Raw genomic sequence first — 25,418 nt, forward strand, 5'->3', positions numbered from 1 at the left:
CATTAGAAAAATCCTCGATTGAAGGTCTCTTCAAATGTCCTTAAATCTTTTAAAAGATCCTCTTTTAGAAGGATTTGACAAAGGCAACAGATGTCTTATAAATTTTACATTCGGAAAGCTTTACGAACTTCCTATTAATTTTTTTATAAAGGAGGATTTATAAAATGCGCCAGAAGTCTTACAAATTTCAAATTCGGAAAGCTATTAATATTTCCAGGAATCCTTAGAGAAGGAGGCTGTATCAGAAGCCTTACAAATTTCATATTCGGACAGCTATACAAATTTCCTAGGAATCGTTTAGGGAAGAAGATTTATCAAAGGTACCAGAAGCCTTACATAATTATATTACGGAATCTTTATAAATGTCCTTGAAATCCTTTAAAAAATCCACGGAATTCCTTGGAATTCTTTAAAAATCGACGTTTGAAAGTTTTTATAAATGTCCTTGGAATTTAAAAAAAAAACACGTTTGGAAGTCTTTATAAATTTCCTTGAAACCCTTTAAAAATCCACTTTATTGAAGTCCTTATAAAAGCCTTTGGAATCCTTTAAAAATTCCACGTTTGGAAGTCTTTATAAATGTCCTAGGAATCCTTCAAAAATCCACATTTTGGAAGTTTTAAAAAATGTTATTGAAATCCTCAAAAAATCCACGTTTTGAAAGTCTTTATAAATGTCCCTGGAATCCTTTAAAAAATTTACGTTTTGAAAGTCTTCATAAATGTCCTTGGAATTCTTTAAAAAAATCCAAGTTGGGAAGTCTTTATAAACCTCCTCGGAATCCTTTAAAAATTCACGTTTTGAATGTCTTTATAAAAACCCTTGGAATCCTTTAAAAATCCACGTTTGGAAGTCTTTACAAATGTCCTCGGAATCCTTTAAAAAATCCACGTTTGTAAGTCTTCATAAATGTCCTTGGAATCCTTTAAAATTACGAATTTCCAAGGAATCGTTTAGGGATGAAGATTTATCAAAGGTACGAGGAGCCTTACACATTTTATGTTACAAAAGCTTTATAAATGTCCTTGGAATCGTTGTTGCAAAATGGTCAGGCTTATCCCTTTATTGTTGTTTTTATAAAAACAACGTTTGTTTATTAGTGGAGAACGATGGTAATGTTTACCAGGGGGTAAGGCAGGTTTCCGAAACCTAGGTATTCCCTGCCTTACCCCCTGGTAAACATTACCATCGTTCTCCACTAATAAACAAACGTTGTTTTTATAAAAACAACAATAAAGGGATAAGCCTGACCATTTTGCAACAACAAAATACTACGGTATCCCGAACAAACAAGCCACACTGTTCTGTCCTTGGAATCTTAAAAAAAAAAAACAACATTTGGAAGCCTTTATAAATGTCCTTGGAAACCTTTAAAAAATCCACGTGTCTTTATAAATATCCTTGGAATCCTTTAAAAAATCCATGTTTGGAAGTCTTTACAAATGCCTTTTGAATCCTTTAAGAAATCCACGTTTGGAAATCTTTATAAATGTCCTTGGAATCCTTTAAAAAATGTACGTTTGGAAGTCTTTATAAATGTCCTTAGAATCCTTTAAAAAATCCTAATTTAGAATGTCCTTGGGATTTTTTAAAAAATCCACCTTAGAAGGTCGCTGGAATCCTTTGAAATAATCCATATTTGGAAGACTATAAAAGTGACAAAATGTCCATATTAAGAAAGACTAAGAAGTCTTAAACAAATCCATGAGTGGAAGTAATAACAATCCACTGAAAATCCTCTTTTCATAAATGAGCCCAGAGTCCTTTGAAACCCAATGTTGGAAAAATCTTCAAAAAAAGTTAGCTTGGGATAAACATTGAATCCTTCAAAAAATCATCTTTGTATAACCTCTAAATCCTCAGAAATATCAATGTTTAATCCTTTAAAAATACAACTTTTGAAATGCCTTAGAATCGTATGTATGGCCAAAAATCTACTTTTGAATAGCCTAATAATCCTTGTATGGCCTAAGAATCCTTAAAAAAATCTTCGTTTGCATATCCTATGAATCCACGTTTGGATGGCCTAAGAACCCTATAAAAAATCCATTGTTTGGAAGCCCATGAAATCCTTTAAGAAATACATGTTTGGATAGCCTGAAAATCCTTATAGAAATCCACGTTGAAGGCTTCAAAAATTCTTCAAAAATCGCGTTTGGATGGCCTAAGAATCCTTAAAAAATCGCGTTTGGATGGCCTAAGAATCCTTAAAAAATCCATGTTTGGATGGCCTAAGAATCCTTAAAAAATCCATGTTTGGATGACCTAAGAATCCTTAAAAATCCATGCTTGGATGACCTAAGAATTCTTGAAAACTCCATGTTTGCATGACCTAAGAATTCTTGCAGATTTATGTGGCCTTTGGATCCTTTAAAAAATCCACGTTTGTTTTGACTTTGGATCCTTTAAAAAATCCACGTTTGTTTTGACTTTGGATCCTTTAAAAAATCCACGTTTGTTTTGACTTTGGATCCTTTAAAAAATCCACGTTTGTTTGGCCTTTGGATCCTTTAAAAAATCCACGCCTGTTTGGCCTTTGGATCCTTTAAAAAATCCACGTCTGTTTGGCCTTTGGATCCTTTAAAAAATCCACGTTTGTTTGGCCTTTGGATCCTTTAAAAAATCCACGTTTGTTTGGCCTTTGGATCCTTTAAAAGATTCACGTTTATTTGGCCTTTGGATCCTTTAAAAAATCCACGTTTGTTTGGCCTTTGGATCCTTTAAAAATCCACGTCTGTTTGGTTTTTGGATCCTTTAAAAAATCCACGTTTGTTTGGCCTTTGGATCCTTTAAAAAATCCACGTCTGTTTGGTTTTTGGATCCTTTAAAAAATCCACGTCTGTTTGGCCTTTGGATCCTTTAAAAAATCCACGTCTGTTTGGTTTTTGGATCCTTTAAAAAATATACGTTTGTTTGGCCTTTGGATCCTTTAAAAATCCACGTCTGTTTGGTTTTTGGATCCTTTAAAAAATCCACGTTTGTTTGGCCTTTGGATCCTTTAAAAAATCCACGTTTGTTTGGCCTTTGGATCCTTTAAAAAATCCACGTTTGTTTGGCCTTTGGATCCTTTAAAAAATCCACGTTTGTTTGGCCTTTGGATCCTTTAAAAAATCCACGTTTGTTTGGCCTTTGGATCCTTTGAAAAATCCACGTTTATTTGTCCTTTGGATCCTTTTAAAATTAACATTTTGAAAGGCTTGGAATTCTTTAAAAAAGAAATATATCCCAAAATCCTTTAGAAATCCTGGTTTGAATGGCCTAAAGATCCTGTAAAAGATTCCAAAAGACTTGGAATTCTTTCACAAATCCAGGTCTGAGTAGCCTCTTCTTTCCTATAAAAAAGGAGTTTGGACGGCCAAAAAATTCTTAAAAATCCTTGCGTGGATATTCAGGATCCTTTCAAATTTGTATGCCTTTTAAGTCATAGGATTCTTTGAAATGAAGGACTTGAAATTCTTCGTCTTCTTGTATGACCTAACGATCCTGTAAAAGATTCAAGAAGGAATCCTTCCAAAAATCCAGGTTTAGATAGCCTATTCTTTCCTTTAAGAAATCAAATTTTGTATGGCCTTAAAATTCTTAAAAATCCTTGTGTGGATAGTAGATACTTTTTGGATGTCCTAAGAATCCTTTAAAAATCCTTGTGTGGATAGTCAGGATCCTTTCAAATATTTATGCGTTTAATAGGATAGGATAGGATCCTTTGAAATATCAGAGGCCTTATAATATTTCCAAAGATCCTTTCAAATATCTTTGTTTTGCTTAGCTTTAGAACCTTTTAAATGCCCATATTTAGGAGGCCTTAGGATCCTTTCAAAATATCCAAGCTAAAAAGGCCTTCGTATTCTTCTGAAAATCCTTTTTTTCAGGCCTTACAATTATTCTGAAATTTCACAATGATAAAACCTTAGAGTCCACCTTTATTAAGCCCTTGGGTCCTCTCAAATATCCAAGTTTTTTGGCCTGTGAATCCTTAAAAAACCAAATTCGGAATTGGTTAGAATCCTTCTGTCCTTCAGAACATATATTTATTATTTTATATTAACTATAAGTATTATTTTATTATTTTTAATATTTCAGGTCGCCTGGGTCCGAGTAGACACCCAGACAATTCTCTCGATCCATCACAATGTCATCATACAAAACAATCGCATAAGTTTGACATACAATGATCATCGATCGTGGTATCTGCACATCAAGGAGGTGGACGAGAGTGATCGTGGCTGGTATATGTGTCAGGTGAATACGGATCCAATGCGTTCGAGAAAGGGTTATCTGCAGGTTGTGGGTAAGTTGGACAAGATTTAAGAAGCCGAAAAGATACGACGAAAATTTTAAATACCTTTTTTCAGTACCTCCCATGATAGTCGAGGGCATGACCAGCCATGATGTTGTGGCTCGGGAAGGTCTCAATGTAACACTGACCTGTAAGGCCCGGGGATATCCGGAGCCCTATGTAATGTGGCGTCGTGAGGATGGTGAAGAAATGCTAATTGGTGGCGAGCATGGTAAGTTAGAAATAGTTCGAAAAAATCGAAATTTCGACCTCCATACCAAATTTTTCCTTGGTTGGATCAGCCATTAAAAACGTCGTATTGCAGTTACCTTCATTTGTCCGCATTTCCCTCACCCCATTATTTTTTGTTGCTTGTCATTTAGCTGCATAAAATTTTATTCTGATGAGAGTCAGTCCATCTCAAATAGTCCTTGTCCATTGAATGTAAGCATAACCTCAATTAAAATAAAATTGTAACCTCGGTCATACCAAACAACCGTCCAACAACCCGTCCAACCGTCCAACATTATGTTCATCAAAATTTAAATTGCAATCGTTTAATGATCCAAACCAACCATTATCATTCACCATACACCCCTCTCGTCTGATGTCCTTGCAATCGTTCTCCTTGCTGCTACTTTCGTTTCAGTTAATGTGGTCGATGGCGAACATTTGCACATCACCAAAGTGAGTCGCCTGCACATGGCCGCATATTTGTGTGTTGCATCGAACGGAGTGCCACCGTCCATTAGCAAACGGGTCAACTTAAGAGTTCAATGTAAGTACAAAAACAACAACAACACTAACATTGAGGTAATAAAATGCCAACAAAAACAAGTCATTGTGATTTTAATCTTAATTTAATGGATATTTATCTGAACTTTGGACAGAAGAAAAAAAAACAGATAAATAATAATATGGACCGAAGAGGTTAATTTTTAATGTGAATATATACATTGATTTTTGTGTAGCTGTAAGGAGGATAGTAGTTTTAGTTTTATGAGGGAAAGTGAGAGAAAAGTTGGAGAGTAAAGGATTTTAAGGATAATTATTAGGCTTTCAAAAATTAACAATTTTTAAAGGATTCTAAGTCCTGCCAAAAGCCACTTTTCAGGATTCCAAAAACATTTTTTGAAGGAGAAGTTTTAAAGGATTGTAAAGAACCTTTAAGGACATTTATATATTCCTTCAAATTAATTATTTTCAAAGGATTATCAGACCTTAGACTCTGGCCTTTCAGCGAGGATTTTTTAAAGGATATATAGGCCAAAGGATCCAAAGGCCAAACAAACGTGGATTTTTTAAAGGATCCAAAGGCCAAACAGACGTGGATTTTTTAAAGGATCCAAAAACCAAACAAACGTGGATTTTTTAAAGGATCCAAAGGCCAAACAAACGTGGAATTTTTAAAGGATCCAAAAACCAAACAGACGTGGATTTTTAAAGGATCCAAAGGCCAAACAAATGTGGATTTTTTTTAGGATCCAAAGGCCAAACAAACGTGGATTTTTTAAAGGATCCAAAGGCCAAACAAACGTGGATTTTTTAAAGGATCCAAAGGCCAAACAAACGTGGATTTTTTAAAGGATCCAAAGGCCAAACAAACGTGGATTTTTTAAAGGATCCAAAGGCCAAACAAACGTGGATTTTTTAAAGGATTCTTAGGCCAAACAAACGTGGATTTTTTTAAAGGATCCAAAGGCCAAACAAACGTGGATTTTTTTAAAGGATCCAAAGGCCAAACAAACGTGGATTTTTTAAAGGATCCAAAGGCCAAACAAACGTGGATTTTTTAAAGGATTCTTAGGCCAAACAAACGTGGATTTTTTTAAAGGATCCAAAGGCCAAACAAACGTGGATTTTTTTAAAGGATCCAAAGGCCAAACAAACGTGGATTTTTTTAAAGGATCCAAAGGCCAAACAAACGTGGATTTTTTAAAGGATCCAAAGGCCAAACAAACGTGGATTTTTTAAAGGATTCTTAGGCCAAACAAACGTGGATTTTTTTAAAGGATCCAAAGGCCAAACTAACGTGGATTTTTTTAAAGGATCCAAAGGCCAAACAAACGTGGATTTTTTTAAAGTATCCAAAGGCCAAACAAACGAGGATTTTTTAAAGGATCCAAAGGCCAAACAAACGTGGATTTTTTTAAAGGATCCAAAGGCCAAACAAACGTGGATTTTTTAAAGGATCCAAAGGCCAAACAAACGTGGATTTTTTAAAGGATCCAAAGGCCAAACAAACGTGGATTTTTTAAAGGATCCAAAGGCCAAACAAACGTGGATTTTTTAAAGGATCCAAAGGCCAAACAAACGTGGATTTTTTAAAGGATTCTTAGGATTATCAACCCTGGATTTTTTAAAGGATTCTTAGGATTATCAACCCTGGATTTTTTAAAGGATTCTTAGGATTATCAACCCTGGATTTTTTAAAGGATTCTTAGGTCATTCAAACGAGGATTTTTACAAAGACTTTCAAACAAGGATTTTTTAAAGAATTTCAAGGATATTTTTAAAGACTTTTCTAGTTGGGTTTTTAAAGGACATTTATAAAGACTTCCTACCAGAATATTCTAAAAGATACCAAGGACAATTAAAAAGGATTCCAATTAAAAAGACTCCTAAGCCTGGATTTTTCAGTGGATTCCAAGGACATTTATAAGGACTTTCAAACAAGGATTGTTTAAAGGATTCCACGGACATTTAAAAAAGACTTAAAGAAACTACTTTTTACAGAATTTCAAGGACATTTATAAGGACTTTCAAACGAGGACTTCTTAAAGGATACCAAGGACAACTATAAGGTCTTTTAAATTGTGATTTTTTTAAGGATCTAAGAACATATATAAGGTCTTTCAAGCGTGGATTTTTTAAGGGATTCCAAGGACAAATATAACGACTTCCGAACATGGACATTTTAAGGATTCCAAGGTCACATATAAGGACTTTCAAACGTAGATTTTTAAAGGATTCCAAGGACATTTATAAAGGCTCCCAAACGTAGATTTTTCAAAAGATTCTAAGGCCACTAAAAAGACATCCTAACGTTGATTTTTTAAAGGATGCTAAGGCCATTTATAAAGACTTCCAAACGTGGATTTTTTAAAGGATTCTAAAGCCATTTATAAAGACTTCCAAAGGATTTTCAAACGTGGATTTTTTAAAGGTTTCTAAAGCTATTTATATAGACTCCCAAGCGTGGATTTTTTAAAGGTTTCCAATAGCATTTAAAAGGATTTTTAAAGGATTCCAAAGCTATTTATATAGGCTCCCAAACGTGGATTTTGTAAAGGTTTCTAAAGCCATTTATAAAGATTTTCAAACGTGGATTTTTTTAGAGGATTCAAGGGACATTTATAAGAACTTCTAGTCCTGTATTTTTTTTAAAGAATTACAAAAAACAATTTTAGAGACTTTCAAACCTAGATTTTTTAAAGGATTCCAAGTCAATCTAAACATTAACATTTAAATGATTGTAAGGACATTTATTAAGACTTGCAAACTAGGATTTTTAAAGGATTTCAAGAAGATTTATGGAGACTTTTAAGAGTGGATTTTTAAGGATTCCCAAAATATTTATATAGACTTTCCACCTAAATCTTGTAAAAGATTCTGAGGACATTTATAAAGACTACCAAACATAAATGTTTAAAGGATTCCAAAGACAATTCTAAACTTGAATTTTTAAAGTATCCGTAGGCAATTATAAAGACTTCCAAAATTGCAAAGAATTCCAAGGACAATTATAAATTCTTACCATCTGAATTTTCTTAAGGAATTTTTCAAGAAAAATTCTAAAGATTGCCAAACATATATTTTTTAAAGGCTCCTTAGTCTGCATTTTTAAATAATTCCAAGTACAATTCTGAAGACTTCTAAACCTGGATATTTTAAAAGATTCCAAAGACAATTGTAATGACTTCCAAACCTAGATTTTTTAAAGAATTTCGAGGACAATTCTAAAAACTTCCAAGGCTGAATTTATTTAAGGATTATAAGGTAAATTCTAAAGACTCAAACCTAGCTTTCTTTAAAGGTTTCTATGGACAATTCTAAGGACTTCCAAACCTGGATTTTTTAAAGGATTCCAAGACAATTCTAAAGATTATTAAATATGGATTTTTTAAGGATTCCAAGGACAAATATAGAGACTTCCAAACTTGGATATTCTTCAAGTATTCAAGGTCTATTTACAAATCCTTTCAAATGTGGATTTTTCAAGAATTCAAATAACATTTTCGTAGACTTCCAAATATCTATTTTTTTAAGGATTTCAAGGCAGTTGATAAAATCTTTAAAAATTTAACATTTGTTGTTGATTTGAAAATAATAAATTATTTTGGCAATTTCCTGAGAACTTTCAAATCTTTTTGCATTTATACACAACTATCATATTTCATTAGTTATGCTGACAGAACAAAATCCAGACTAAAAAATTAGATTTTTCCTTCCCAACTATTTTTTATTTCAAATCAATTGTTTCTTCTGAAAATGACTAGGTTTTTATTTTCCTTGTGGCTGTTTGCCGTTGTTGTTATTGTCTGTCTGGCAATGACAGGACAATTGATACAGTTTTATATTCTATTGCATATGTAGTTGCTCTCATTCTCTCTCTCTCGCTCTCTCCAAGTCTCTAATGGAATTAGTTATTTTTTTGTTTCAAATGAAATTTATTTATACAAATTGAAAGGAATTGAATGAAATAAACAGAAATCGAAGTAGCAGCAGCAACAGCAACAGCAACAAAAAATAAAACGTAACACAAAACTATTAATTGTTTCTTATTGCCAAGTGGGGAGAGAGGAAGAGGGAGTAGGAGTAGCATACCAAATCAAAATCGAATAGTAAATTGAAACGTTTGCAGAAAAAAACAAACTGCTGGGAAAACCCCAAAGTAATGAAATGACGAAAACAGATATTTTCAATTAATAGTAGTTTTTTTTGTTTTTCTTGTATTTTTTGTTGTTTTTATTGTTTGTTATATACATATCAATATAGTCTAGATATATACCATGTCTATTTTTGTTTAATTTTTTTCTGCAATTCATTTACAGTTCCTCCCATGCTCTCCATACCCAATCAACTGGAAGGAGCCTACATTGGTCAAGATGTAACATTGGAATGTCATACCGAAGCCTATCCAGCTTCCATCAATTACTGGACCACAGAAAGAGGGGATATGATAATATCGGGTAAGTTATAAGGGCTATATTTGAGATCAATGGAAGAGGAGAATTACGAAGTTCGATATATGCGAAAATATACCCATTTAAAATTTAAATGAAAACAATAGTTATCGACAAAGCAAAAAGTGCAAAAAACTAAATTTTTAGAACCTACGAACAGTAAGGCCTATTTGTTCTGAAAACCAATAAAAAACCAATTTCAAGAAATTGAAAATATCTAAAATCTTTCGGCACCGCTATTTGAGTCAGGCGGTAAATTCGGCATTAACATTGGAATTATTTCTTTGGCTAAATTCTTATTAAAATGGGTCCGAAACAACAAATTACAGCCAATTATTTTGAACATTGGAACTGAAACTGAATATCTGCGGCATTCCAAGTATCGGGGGATACCGTCAAATGACTGCACTATTGTAAATAATGTGTCTTGCTGTTGCAGGAGTTTCGCATCGTATCATAGCTATAGAAATATTAGAAAATAGCAAAATAGTTAGAAACTGGCTAGTTTCCTATTTGGGTCGTCTACCCCAATAATATAACTCGAATATGCAGGGTGAGATTAAAAAAACTGCAACAAAGTCAAAAGCCATAATTTTTACATTTTATTTTTAAATTTTATTGAATGAAAGCAAAAATTTCGGAAATATCATCAAATTTTAGAATAGGTTTAGATTTCTTCGAATTGGTCGCCTTTGGCACGAATTATGGCCTTCAAACGGCCAATGAAACCGCCACATGATGCACCAATGTTCTCTGCGGTATTTTGGCACATTTCCAGCGAAGCGCTTGCTTGAGGTGATCGACACCTTGGTATTTTTAGTACCAACCTTTCTTTCCAAAATACTCCAGACACAATGGACCAACGGATTGGTATCCGGAGCTTTTATTGTGTTTTATTTTATTATTTCATTGTGTGCTGGAAATGAAGCGAGGAACCTCATTTTGGAACTATTTTTGGGTGGCGCGTGCTGAGTACGATGGTGCTGAGTCCTGTTGGAATCTTCAAGGTCTACGGCCAAAACATTTCCGTGCCCAAGGTTTTAATACACCCTCCAGAATATTTTCGCGATAATATTTGGCATTTATTCTGATGCCACGGTCGATTAATACGAGCGGAGAGCGACCATCTGCTGTTATGGCGGCCCACACCATCACCATGGTCGGCGTTTGAGTTGTGGTGGCCAACCGAAGATGCACATTTTCAGCTGACCTCTTTGGCAAGTCATCATTTTGTTTGTTTACAAACTGCTGGACAACGAATGTTTTCTCATCGCAGAAAACCAAATTCGGCAGTTCACCACTTTCGGCCAAGCGAAGTAACTCTTTAGCTCTTTTGAGTCTATTTTCTTTCTGTTGCGGTGTAAGTTCTTGCACTTTTTGGAATTGGAATTTCAATGGCTTCACCCTGAGCTCATTTTTCAAAATTTTCCAAATGGAATATTGCGATATGTTCAGCTCACGAGCCATTTTTCAGCCACTGCAACGAGGGTCTCGACCAAGTCGCTTCTTTGCTTTTCGAACCATTTCTACTGATGTTGCTGTTTTCTTCCGTCCACTTCCTTGACGTCGGACTACGCCACCAGTATCACGGTAGCGAGCGATGGTACGAGACACAAACGATTTATTCACATTTAAATGCTGGAGTGCCCTAACGAAAGCCATTTGTGGTTTTCCAGCCAAATATTAAGAAATCACACTATCCCGCTTGAATTCCATCACGAATAACATTTTTTTTTTTTGAAAATTCTCACCAAAATGCTTATTTACGCTTGTAAACAATATAATAAGCTGTCACTGGAATAATTTCAACAGCTGTCAGATGAGTGGCTTGGAAATGACAGCAGTCTGAAGTTGGTTGCAGTTTTTTCATCTCACCCTGTAAACAACAAATTACAGCCAATTCGTTTGAACATCGGAACTGAAACATATCTGCAGCATTCGAAATATCGGGGAATACTGTCAAATGGCTGGGCTATTTCAAGTAATGTGTCTCGCAGATTCGCAGGAGCTTCACGTCGATTTTCCGTAGGACCTTCGGCTTGTTGTTCGTAGGAGCTTTGGCTCTTTGTACCGTATCATATCATGGTATAGAAATAGTAGAATGGGTTCTTAGCCAGTTTCGTATTTATGTCGTCTACCCAAAAAAACTTAACCCCAATATACCTACAGTGAGCTGCCGATCGACTTTCGATTCATCTGCAAAGGCATATCCATCGGCTCCTGAGATTATTTACAGTAAACCGCCAAACCCAAGCGAGTTCCGATCCATCTGTAAAGGCCTAGAGATCAGCACCCGAGCATATTCACACAACCCGAACAAACCCTCGACCATTTTAAAAGATCTTCGGAACTACAAGATATCACATTTGGCATCATTTTGGAAGAGTAAGAGTGTAGTCTATACAGTAGTATGTAGATCTTAGTACCTTATTAGGGTTCCATTTTCGAAAATTTTGGGGTGTTTCAAAAAGTTCCGGTCCATAAATACCAATTTTCTTGTATTGCTCCGGAAACGGGTCAAACAACCCCAACATATTACCACTATTTGGTTAAGTAGAAGCTTCCAATGAAACCAATTTTGTACATATTAGTTTTGTGAAACCAGAAAATGTTTGTATTCGAATTTTCGGTTCGAATAAGCGGGTATTTCCCTTACGAGAAAAATATTTGGCCGTAATCCGGTTAAAAGTACTTTCCCTATAATGGGGTTTATGCCAGCAATCGTTTTGGACACAATTCCCAATATTATGGGAACTATGTCTGCAATTTTCTGAAATTATGACCGATTTTTTTTTTGGTCCCTATTAATTATGGGGTTATGACCAAAAAAGCAGTACGGCACCGATTTTAATATGAGTTCCCAACCCGTCTCCGAAAATCTGTACATCAACATCCCAACCACCTACATCGTAAACTCCGATTATCAACCAATCGTTAGCTCGATTACCAATCATTGAAGTTCTTGATTATCTTCAAATCGTCAACATCCCGAAAGCAGATGTCACCCTGAACACAAATATCGTAATTCCTGATTACATTCAATCCGTCGACAATCGACCACTATAACTTCCCGATTACCTTTCCGATTAAAGTCCCAATTACTTTTAAATCGCCATCCCGAACATCTAACATATTAATTCCTGATCTTCCTCATTTGTCAACATTCGACGGCCGACCTTTACACTTCACATCAACTACCCGAGTACCAATTATAAACTACAGAAATGGTCCGTTCTCTACTATCTTTATAACAGATCTTGCGTTGATGGGCATATTGAGATGTATCAAGTCTGAATAGAATCGGATGTTAATTTCGCTTTTTCCCCCCCTTTGTGGGGGAGGTACCAGAAGGAGTTTACCGACATATTTCAATTTCATACTAGACCTTGGGTTAATAAAAGTATTGTGATGTGGGTCGTTGGAAGACCATCGGACTCTGGCATCACATTTTATAAGAGTTATAATTATTCAAAATTTTGTGGGGGAGGTACATGATGGTGTGGACCGATATGTTCGGATTTTATTATTGTTTTGGTTATTCAAAATTTTGAATCTTTCTGGGGGAGGTAAGTGAAGGAATGGCCCGATCTCTACTATCTTTATAACAGATCTTGTGTTGATGGAAATATTGAGATGTACCAAGTCTGAATGGAATCGGATTTTATTTTCGTGTTTTATGAGCTTCATGAATGTTCAAATTATTGACCCTTCGTGGTGGTCATCTTCACCCCAGACCTTGAAACAATAAAAATATGTTGACCAAATCGGATACTCCTTTCGTTCGCACTAGCCAGCCAGACGGACAGACAGAATATCTCTAGATCAATCCCAAATGTTCTGAAAAAGATTTAGTCCAAATAGACCTAGGGTCTAAACCCGTTATTTCGATGAGGCACGTTTGGCCGTATCAAATGATATATACACTTTTTAGCCGCTAGACTGATGGTATAAAAATAAAGACAGGGTATGTCACCACATTGTCTATATTGTCACCTATATTGTCTATTAGCATTTACATGATGAGTTTTTAACTTCTAGCAACCTGCAATGTCATATAACAATAAATTCTGTCGAGCAATACGACTGAGACCTGCATTTCTTCTTTGGAGAGAGAAATTATATCTTTTGCGAACTCTAAAAACAACAAGTAAAAACGCAGCTAAGTTTGGCCCGACCAAAATTTTTATACTTTCCACCATGGAAGGAACTTGAAAATTTCAAAAAAAAAAATCCGTCGAAAAATACCGCTCAAATGAAAACCTCTATATATGGGGCTATACGAAGACGTGATGCTGGTTAAGAATTTTTTGTCATAGCCTGAAGAAACGAGTGCGAACATTAGTTACGAAATTTGACGAAATTCCGGTAAATAATGTCGCTAATATCATCAAAATACCGAATAAAGGGAAGTACCGTTGTATGGCGGCTATACTAAGACATGGACCTACACAGACAATTTTATGTCATATGCTGTAGTATCCATTACAAAAATATAAAATATAGGGATACACCGAAATTTAAGAGCCTGGACCTGTATAAACAATTTTCCGTCACAGGCTGTAGTATCCATTTCGAACTTCAAATACGAAAATCTTAGAAATAGAGAATATGTCGAGGTAACGTTATATGGGTGCAATACTAAAACGTAGACCTATACACAAAATTCTCTCCCCGGGGGTAAAGTACTCACAAGGAATTTCTTGTGTAGATTTTGTGCCAATTCCATTGAAAAATATGGCTAAAATCTTCAACATACCCAATATGGAGGGCATCAGTGTATGGGGGCTATACGATATCGTGGACCTATACGGACAATTCTCCTTCAGGGGGTAAAGTGTTCACAGAGAACTCCTAGTGTAGAATTTCAGACAATTCCATTAAAAACTGGGGCTGAAATCATCAAAATACCGAATCTCGGGGGATGCCATTATATGGGGACTATACGATACCGTGGACCTATATAGAAATTCTCTTTCATGGGGTAAAGTTCTCACAGAGAACTCCTTGTGTAGAATTTCAGACAATTCCATTAAAAACTGGGGCTAACGTGATCAAAATACCGAATATCGGGGAACACCATTATATGGGGACTATACGATACCGTGGTCCTATATAGACAATTCTCTTTCAGGGGGTAAAATGCTCACAGAGGACTCCTTGTGTAGAATATTAGACAATTCCATTAAAAATGTGGCTAAAATAATCGAAATCGAACTTGACCTGCCTGCATACAAAATACAGATCTGTGGAAAATAGCTTTCAATCTTAATTCGTTTTGGATGTAGCGTGATTACAACAGACGGTCGGACGAACACGGCAAAACCGAATCTTAGAATTTTACACTGATTAAGAATACACCTTGCTGGGTCTAAAATTATTATTACGATGAGTTACAAACGGAATTACGAACTTAATATACCCTCTATACTATGTATGGTGGAGGGTATAACAATATACAAGGGATTTGATTTCTAAAGACTAAATTCCTGAAATGTAGTGCAAATCTGGAGTTAAGGTTGTTTTGTGAATATACCTAAATATTGGCTAAGATAGTCCGTTTCTAATACCGGTCATCTTAGACATGATCCCATCTCTTGTGGTAATTTCCAAAGACTAAAGTGTGACCCCATCTTGATTTCAACGGATAGAGGGATAAAGGGAGGACGGAAGGGCCAGTTTAGATTTAGTATTAAATACTGATTAACAAGATTTTTATTTTTTTACGTCTCAAATCACCATTTCAAAAATATTGCATTGGGAATGAAAAAAGGAATATGCCACCATTTTATGGTGGAGGTCGAAAAAAGGGGGTGGGTAGTATATGAAATAATCCACATATGTTCGAATCGTTTCTAGATCCTTACTACTTTTGCTCACATGTCACACGCAAAAAATATGTGCACTTGTGTGTGTGTGTTTGTGAATGTCCTCCTAATACGCCATTGTTTCAATATCCTTTACATGAAATCTTCTTTTCGGCCCAAAAGTTCTACAAAAGAAAACATGCAGCAGGTAAACAGTCATAAAATTTGAGGAAAAAATTATTTGTTTTTAATGATTTATTGTCGTTTCAGGCATGTAACTCGAAACGTCAAAAGAAAAAGACATTTGCCTTTCATTACTTAGGGACAACAAAAAAAAAAAAAAAAACAACCATCAAAGAAATCAGGTTATAACAGATATCGTTTTGTGTATGGGAACACGAACTAACAGGGCTCTATACATGTGCCATAAAACAAAGATATTTTTTATTTGTCGGTCGGTTGGTTGGTCGTTATTTGTTGGAGCAGGTGGATGGATGAATTGCTGGGTGAATGGGTGGTAGTAGGTGGGTGGTTAGAAGCTATAACTTTCTTGTTTTTCTTTCGATTACTTTGATTTCCATTTACTGTGATTCCATCTTCTGTTTTCCTATTGGCTGGCAGGACTAATGTTTCTGGCAAGTTGTTGGTGTGTTCGTTTTCTTTGGAGGACGTTTTTGTTTATTTGTTTTTTTTTTTTTTCTTCTTCTTCTTCGTTGCAAAGGAAATGAGTTTTTAATTCATTTAAGTGTGTGTGTGTCTGGGTGCGTGTGTGTGCAAGTTGTTTGCCTATAGACTTCTTATTCTCCTGCCTGGCTATTGGGCCAGAACCACCATTATTATTGAACAAACAGAAATGTTTTTTGTTTTTTTTTTCTTTCCATTCGAAGTTCTCTTCTTCTTTTTTTTCCACAGAGTGTCTTCGACATGTGCCATATATGCCGTTGCTTCTGTTTTTGTTTTCCTGTTATTAATGATGGCTTAAATAAAACAACAAACAAACAAACAAATAAATAAGCACAAGTTAATGACGCACACAAAATATATATTTATCGAAGGCGCATATACAAAATGGGAGAACATTTAACATAAATCACGCCAAGGCTTTGCTGCTATAAAATATGAAAAGAAAGTTTTGTTTTTTTTTATTTTCTGTTTTTGTTATTTTTATATATTTTTAATGGTTAAAGTTGTGTTCCGGCAAAGTTGATGGAGGAAAGGTAGGGAGGAATGGAAGGGAGTCTATATGATTTAAGTGGAATCTAGTAACATTTATTCATTAAGAAACCAGTAACGAATGTCTTAAAGACGGGCGGGCCGATTTTCTGATACCCTACACCACTTTGCTAATTTAGTAGAGCTCCGCATAACAATTAAAAGTTTTTATGGGAGAATTCAATCATACACGCTATGATTATAATTTAAAGTTCAAAGGACTGAATATGCCGAAGCATTTGTATCTTTTAAATTCGGACTTGCATTGCCCATTTGGTGCAGAATTAATTTGAAATCGGATAAAGATATATATGGGAGCTATATAAAAATCTGGACCGATCTCGATAAAATTTAGCAAAGGTACTTCTGAGCTGTATTTGATATATTTCCCTGAATATCGTTGTTACGGAGTGCATATTACGGCTGCGGAGGACAAAAATGACAAATCGGATGAACTGTATATATGGGAGCTATAGCTATATCTCAACCGATTTTCACAAAATTTGACATACCAGCTTCTCGACTCAATTCGGACGTAAGTGACAAATTTCATACCATTTGGGCAAAAATTAGATGTTTGGTGCACAATAAAAAGTAAATCGGACGAAGGTATATATGTGAGCTATATCCAAGTCTGAACCGATCTCGATAAAATTTGGCAAAGATATTTCTGAGCTGTATTTGATATATTTCTCTGAATATCGTTGTTATGGAGTGCAGATTACGGCTGTGGGTAACAAATATAACAAATCGGATGAACAATATGTATGGGAGCTATAGCTATATCTGAACAGATATTCACCAAATTTGACATACTAGCTTCTAGACTCAATTCGGTGGTAAGTGCCAAATTCCATACCATTTGGAGTATAATGGTGCACAATAAAATGTAAATCGGACGACGTTATATATGTGAGCTATATCCAAATCGGAACCGATCTCGATAAAATTTAGCAAAGGTATTTCTGAGCTACATTTGATATATTTCCCCAAATATTGTTCTTACAGAGAGCATATTATGCCTTCGGAGGACATAAATAACAAATCGCATGAACAATATATATGGGAGCTATAGCTATATCTGAACCGATTTCGATCAAATCTGGCATACTTATTTTCAGACCTAATTAGGTTGTATTTACAAAATTCCATACTATTCGGGCTGTTATTACACGTTTGGTGCACAATAAAAAGCAAATCGGACGAAGATATACATCGGAGGTATATCCAAATTTTTACCGATTATCTCCAATTTCAATTGGGCTCGTCCTTGGGCCAAACAAATGATTTGTGCAAAATTTCAGCTGGATCGGGCAATAAATGCGAACTGTACTTTGTTTACAATAATACATGGACAGACGAACGGACCGACAGACGGACGGACATGCATAAATCGACTCAGAATGTGCTTCTATACAGATCATCAAAAGGAACTATGGGTCTATCCCGTTTCCTTTTGCCTGTTACAAACCAATGCACAAAGACATAATACCCTGACTACCTTTTGGTGTAGGGTATAAAAGAGATAATAATAATATAAAAGAGAATTTCCAAAAGAAAATTTCCCAAATAATATTGTACAGAGTGCATATTACGGCTGCGGAGGACAAAAATAACAAATCGGATGAACAATATATATGGGAGCTATAGCTATATCTGAACCGATTTCGATCAAATTTGGCATACTTATTTTCAGGCCTAATTAGGTTGTATTTGCAAAAGTAAATACTATTCGAGCTGATATAACACGTTTGGTGCACAAAAAAAAGCAAATCGGACAAAGTTATATATCGGAGCTATATCTAAATTTTTACCGATTATCTCCAATTTCAATAGGGTTCATCCTTGGGCCAAACAAATGATTTGTGCAAAATTTCAGCTGGATCGGGAAATAATGCGAACTGTACCTTGTTTACAAAAATACATGGACAGAGCCTACATGGCTCATTTTCTGTCTTATATTGTAGTATCTATTGCGAACTTCAAATACCAAATTTGAAACAATTCCGGTAAATAATGCCGCTAAAATCATCAAAATACCAAATATTGGAATATAACGTTATATGGGGGCTATACGAAGACGTGGACCTACGTGGCTCATTTTCTGTCTTAGGCTGTAGTGACCATTTCGAACTTCAAATGCCAATTTAGAAACAATTCCGGTGAATAAGGTCACTGAAATCATCAAAATACCGAATATAGGGAGATACAGTTATATAGGGGCTACAACTAAACGTGAACATATACTGCCCATTTTCAACACCAAAGTCCTGCACAGATCTGAATAAAATTTTATCAACCTACTTGGGAAGCTATAGTGATTTCCTCAGACTGACGAACATCACTAAATCGATATAGAATTTTATGCTGATAGGGAATATATAGGGGTCTAAAATATATATTTAGAGGTGTAACAAACGGAATCACAAACCTATCATACCTATAAGAAAGTACACATTAAATACTTGTCGTACTTGATGCCCTCAACACTTAATTCTGAAATCTGAATTGTGACTTCTGATTTTTACACTTACACATCCTTAGACTAAAAATTTGAGCTATATATCAATTCCGAATATTATATGTCCAAGTCATTTCCCCCGTGAAATTATAAAAAATAATTTTTATATCAATTCGACCAATATTCAAATTTTTGTCATTTTTCGGGAAGTACACGATAATTTGCGACAAAAGGTTATATAGATTTCCAACACAGAATACCGATTCAGAATGACCCCAGATAAATTCCATTTGTATGACCTCAGCCATATGGCTAGAAAGGCTAGATATCAATATATACTCCAAAACGTGCCTCATCAGAATAACAGTTTTAGAAACAAGGACCCTTTCAACGAAATCCGTTTCAGGAATTTTGGAGTCGGGCTGTGCACCCATCCGTTTGTTTGTCCGGCTGGTGGGAACGATAACTTTCGAAGAGAGTATCCGATATTATCAAACTTAGACCGATTTCACTACTTCTGGTACCTCCCCCACTAAAGATGAACATTTTCACAGAGAATGATTTACCGTATAGAACAAGAAAGTATGGTCAAATTTATCGTCTATAAACTTTGCAAATTCCAATGTTTGTACCAGTTCTATGTCAGGTGCGAAAATGAACAATATCAGGGCACTCCATCAAATACCTCCCCCACAAAGGGCCAGGGAATAAATATAAGTAGTATATATATCTTCCTATCTCGCTGAGCTGACTGGATCTAGCTACATAAGCCCGTCCGTCCGTCTGTCCATGTGGAATTGTAATCACGCCATAAGTGGGCATTTTGGACCGATTTCCACGAAATTGAGAATGTAGGTGGAGTAGAGTCAAAATAGACCCTACTGTTTTTGGAGATGGTCGCAAAATATTTAGGAGTTGAGATGGACCAAAAACAGAAAAATTCTTTGAATTTCCAATTGCTCCTCAGACCACAATTATAAACCAATCGACACGAATTTGCATGGAATTAGAGTTTAACGCTGGGCAGAATCGTACCAAATTGGACAGTTATCGGAAAATATTTAGCGGGTAAAATTAATTATAACTTTTATGTCAAAAGAATACACACTAGACGCTTCCGATCATTACAATGATGCTGATATGCAAGATATCGGAAAAATTCAAGAAAAAAATAAATATCAAAAATGTAAAAAAAATATAAACAAGTAAAGAAGAAGCTAAGTTCGGACCATTACGAACTTAAAATACGAAATTTGTTACAATTATGGTGAATAATGTCGCAAAAATCATGAAACTACGGGGTAGCGGAAGGTACTGAAGACGTTCACCAGCACGGACAATTTTCTGTCTTAGGTTGTAGCACCCATTAGGATATTCCAGTAGGAAATTTTAAACAATTCCGGTGAATAATGTTGCTGAAATCAACAAAATACCAAATATCTTGATGTATCGTCATATGAGGGCTATACGAAGACTTGGACCTGCATACAAAAATTTTTGTCATAGCCTGTAGTGCCCATTAGCAACTTCCAGTAAGAAATTTGAATAATTTTACTGAAATCGTCAAAATACCGACTATCGGGAGGTACCGTTATATAAGGGCTATACGAAGACGTATATTTTAAAAATCTACAATTCTTGGTTATTTGGTCTTTAAAAAAATATTCTTTGAAAAATCCACAATTCTTGGTCATTTAGTCCTGAGCCTTGAAAAAAATATTCTTTAAAAAATCCACTATTCTTTACAAAAACCTAGTTTCTTGGTCATTTAGCCCTTGAGCCTTGAAAAAAATATTCTTTACAAAAACCTAGTTTCTTGGTCATTTAGCCCTTGAGCCTTGAAAAAATATTCTTTAAAAAATCCACGTTTCTTGGTCGTTTAGTCCTTGATCCTTGAAAAAATATTCTTTACAAAAACCTAGTTTCTTGGTCATTTAGCCCTTGAGCCTTGAAAAAATATTCTTTAAAAAATCCACGTTTCTTGGTCGTTTAGTCCTTGATCCTTGAAAAAATATTCTTTAAAAATCCAAGTTTCTTTGATATTTAGTCCTTGAGCCTTGAAAATAATATTCTTTATTCTTTTCTTGGTCATTTAGTCCTTGATCCTTGAAAAAAAATATTCTTTAAAAATCCAAGTTTCTTTGATATTTAGACCTTGAGCCTTGAAAAAAATATTCTTTAAAAATCCAAGTTTTTTGATATTTCGTCCTTGAGCCTTGAAAATAATATTCTTTATTCTTTTCTTGGTCATTTAGTTCTTGAGTCTTAAAAAAATATTCTTTAAAAAATCCACGTTTCTTGGTCGTTTAGTCCTTGATCCTTGAAAAAATATTCTTTAAAAATCCAAGTTTCTTTGATATTTAGTCCTTGAGCCTTGAAAAAAATATTCTTTAAAAATCCAAGTTTTTTTATATTTCGTCCTTGAGCCTTGAAAATAATATTCTTTATTCTTTTCTTGGTCATTTAGCCCTTGAGCCTTGAAAAAAATATTCTTTAAAATATCCACGTTTCTTGGTCATTTAGTCCTTGAGCCTTGAAAAAAATATTCTTTACAAAAACCAAGTTTCTCGGTCATTTAGTTCTTGAGTCTTAAAAAAATATTCTTTAAAAAATCAACGTTTCTTGGAAAAAATATTTTTTACAAAAACCTGGTTTCTTGGTCATTTAGTTCTTGAGTCTTAAAAAAAATATTCTTTAAAAAATCCACAATTCTTGGTCGTTTAGTCCTTGATCCTTGAAAAAATATTCTTTAAAAATCCAAGTTTCTTTGATATTTAGTCCTTGAGCCTTGAAAAAAATATTCTTTAAAAAATCCACGTTTCTTGGTCGTTTAGTCCTTGATCCTTGAAAAAATATTCTTTAAAAATCCAAGTTTCTTTGATATTTAGTCCTTGAGCCTTGAAAAAATATTCTTTAAAAAATCCACGTTTCTTGGTCGTTTAGTCCTTGATCCTTGAAAAAATATTCTTTAAAAATCCAAGTTTCTTTGATATATAGTCCTTGAGCCTTGAAAAAAATATTCTTTAAAAATCCAAGTTTTTTGATATTTCGTCCTTGAGCCTTGAAAATAATATTCTTTAAAAAATCCACGTTTTTTGGTCATTTAGTCCTTGAACCTTGAAAAAAATATTCTTTAAAAAATCCACAATTCTTGGTCATTTGGTCCTTGAACAAAATATTCTTTATAAAATCCACGTTTCTGCTGGTCTTTGAAAAAATATACTTTAAAAAATCCACGTTTCTGTTGGTCTTTTAAAAATATTTTTTAAAAAATCCATGTTTCTTGGCCTTTTGGTCCTCAATGGTTCTTGAATGTTTGTGTTTTAAAAGTCCTCTGATGAGTATGATTATTAAAAAGTATTATAAATGTTGCTCATACTCTCTACTCTACTATTTAACCACTTTCATTATTCTCATGTCATTAAGTCCCTTTATTTTCGTAATAATTTCCAAAAAATCTGTCCCCAATATCATCGCCGACAACCAGCTTCAATGTCATTAAACCGTCTAGCAGTGACAGCCATATAAAATGTGTTCAGCTGTGTTCTTTCACCCAATACAAATTTAGTAGCATCATGTTAGTTCAGTCCATTTAACCATTCACAATGTCCTTATTTTTTCCACAATAAATTTTTAGAACTTTCTTGGAAAAAAAAATTATTTGTACATTGAAATCGTCAATTCGGATCATCAGAAATATATTTATGTTACATAATATGATAACATAATTTAAATTTCCTTAGACCCCATACCCTCAAATGAATGTGTTTTTCGTTCACAAAAAAAAAAAAAAAAAAGATTTAATGTAACAAAAATTTTTTCTCCAATTCTGTCAAATCATGTCTCATCAACAAAACAAAAATAGAAAAAAACAACTAAAAACGTTTATGATATCGCCGAAAAAAAAAAAAAACGCTGAACTTCTTTTAATGTCAATAAATATAACCAAACATGTCGCATGTTCGCATATGTTGCACGAACATGCGATGGCATATGGCTTAAATTTCAAACTATCAGCACGTGAGACATGAAACTCCCAGCAACAACAACAAAACAAAAAAAAAACAATATGATATATTATTTTCATGGTCTTAGAAAAAACACCGTTGGATGGAGAAGAAAACACAGTTGTTTATTGAAATAAATAAGAAAAATATTAAAATTAAATTGAACAGAGAAATAATAGAGGAGCGGGAAAAATACTCTTTAAAATATTGAAAAAATATTCCAGAAAAATCCTCGTTTCATTGAAAAAAATATATTCTTAGTCTAAAAGTCCTATCAAAATATTCTTTAAAAAATCCACGTTTCTTAGATCCTAGAAAAAAATATTCTTTAAAAATCCACTTTTCTTGGATCCTTGAAAAAAAATATTCGTTAAAAAATCCACGTTTCTTGGATCTTCAAAAAAATATTCTTTAAAAAATCCACGTTTCTTGGATCCTTGAAAAAATATTCTTTAAAAAATCCACGTTTCATGGATTCTTGAGAAAATATTCTTTAAAAAATTCACGTTTCTTAGATTCTTTAAAAAATCCACGTTTCTTGGATTCTTGAAAAAAAAATCTATAAAAAATTCACGTTTCTTAGATTCTTTAAAAAATCCACGTTTCATGGATCCTTCAAAAAAATATTCTTTAAAAAATCCACGTTTCTTGGATCCTTGAAAAAATATTCTTTAAAAAATCCACGTTTCTTGGATTCTTGAGAAAATATTCTTTAAAAAATTCACGTTTCTTAGATTCTTTAAAAAATCCACGTTTCTTAGATTCTTTAAAAAATCCACGTTTCTTGGATTCTTGAAAAAAAATTCTATAAAAAATTCACGTTTCTTGGATCCTTGAAAAAATATTCTTTAAAAAATCCAAATTTCTGTTGATCCTTAAAAAAATATTATTTAGAAAATCCACGTTTCTGTTGGTCTTTGAAAAAATATTCTTTAGAAAATCCACGTTTCTGTTGGTCTTTGAAAAAATATTATTTAGAAAATCCACGTTTCTGTTGGTCCTTGAAAAAATATTATTTAGAAAATCCACGTTTCTGTTGGTCTTTGAAAAAATATTCTTTAGAAAATCCACGTTTTTGTTGGTCTTTGAAAAAATATTCTTTAGAAAATCCACTTTTCTGTTGGTCTTTGAAAAAATATTCTTTAGAAAATCCACGTTTCTGTTGGTCTTTGAAAAAATATTCTTTAAAAAATCCACGTTTCTGTTGGTCTTTGAAAAAATATTCTTTAAAAAATCCACGTATCTCTTGGTCTTTGAAAAAATATTCTTTAAAAAATCCACGTTTCTGTTGGTCTTTGAAAAACTATTCTTTAAAAAATCCACGTATCTCTTGGTCTTTGAAAAAATATTCTTTAAAAAATCCACGTTTCTTTTGGTCTTTGAAAAAATATTGTTTAAAAAATCCACGTTTCTCTTGGTCTTTGAAAAAATATTCTTTAAAAAATCCACGTTTCTGTTTGTCCTTGAAAAAATATTCTTTAAAAAATCCACGTTTCTTCAACTGATGGTCATTGAAAAAATATTCTTTAAAAAATCCACGTTTCTTCAACTGATGGTCATTGAAAAAATATTCTTTAAAAAATCCACGTTTCTGTTGGTCCTTGAAAAAATATTCTTTAAAAAATCCACGTTTCTGTTGGTCCTTGAAAAAAAATTATTTAAAAAATCCACGTTTCTTGGATCTTTGAAAAAATATTCTTTAAAAAAATCCACGTTTCTTGGTCTTTTGGTCCTTGAAAAAATATTCTTTAAAAAATCCACGTTTCTGTTGGTCCTTGAAAAAAAATTATTTAAAAAATCCACGTTTCTTGGATCTTTGAAAAAATATTCTTTAAAAAAATCCACGTTTCTTGGTCTTTTGGTCCTTGAAAAAATATTCTTTAAAAAATCCACGTTTCTGTTGGTCCTTGAAAAAAAATTATTTAAAAAATCCACGTTTCTTGGATCTTTGAAAAAATATTCTTTAAAAAAATCCACGTTTCTTGGTCTTTTGGTCCTTGAAAAAATATTCTTTAAAAAATCCACGTTTCTTGGTCTTTTGGTCGTTGAAAAAATATTTTTTAAAAAATCCACGTTTCTGTTGGTCCTTGAAAAAATATTTTTTAAAAAATCCACGTTTCTGTTGGTCCTTGAAAAAATATTTTTTAAAAAATCCACGTTTCTGTTGGTCCTTGAAAAAATATTCTTTAAAAAATCCACGTTTCTGTTTGTCCTTGGAAAAATATTTTTTAAAAAATCCACGTTTCTGTTGGTTCTTGAAAAAATATTCTTTAAAAAATCCACGTTTCTGTTGGTCCTTGAAAAAATATTCTTTAAAAATCCACGTTTCTGTTGGTCCTTGAAAAAATATTCTTTAAAAAAACCACATTTCTGTTGGTCCTTGAAAAAATATTCTTTAAAAAATCCACGTTTCTGTTTGTCCTTGAAAAAATATTTTTTAAAAAATCCACGTTTCTGTTGGTTCTTGAAAAA

At 33.7% G+C, this 25,418-nt stretch overlaps 1 protein-coding gene across 1 annotated transcript in view; it reads left to right on the forward strand.

Annotated features, from left to right (window-relative positions):
• LOC101899204 (muscle M-line assembly protein unc-89) overlaps positions 1–25,418 on the forward strand; it is a 293,843-nt gene that overhangs the window by 163,447 nt on the left and 104,978 nt on the right. The window contains exons 4-7 of the mRNA XM_059130241.1: positions 4,081–4,288; positions 4,353–4,508; positions 4,926–5,054; positions 9,331–9,468. Of these exons, the coding sequence (XP_058986224.1) occupies positions 4,081–4,288; positions 4,353–4,508; positions 4,926–5,054; positions 9,331–9,468 (631 nt within the window). The remainder of the gene's footprint in view (positions 1–4,080; positions 4,289–4,352; positions 4,509–4,925; positions 5,055–9,330; positions 9,469–25,418) is intronic.

This window comes from Musca domestica, unplaced genomic scaffold (genome assembly GCF_030504385.1).
Source record: "Musca domestica strain aabys unplaced genomic scaffold, Musca_domestica.polishedcontigs.V.1.1 7, whole genome shotgun sequence".
Taxonomy (NCBI): Eukaryota; Metazoa; Arthropoda; class Insecta; order Diptera; family Muscidae; genus Musca; species Musca domestica.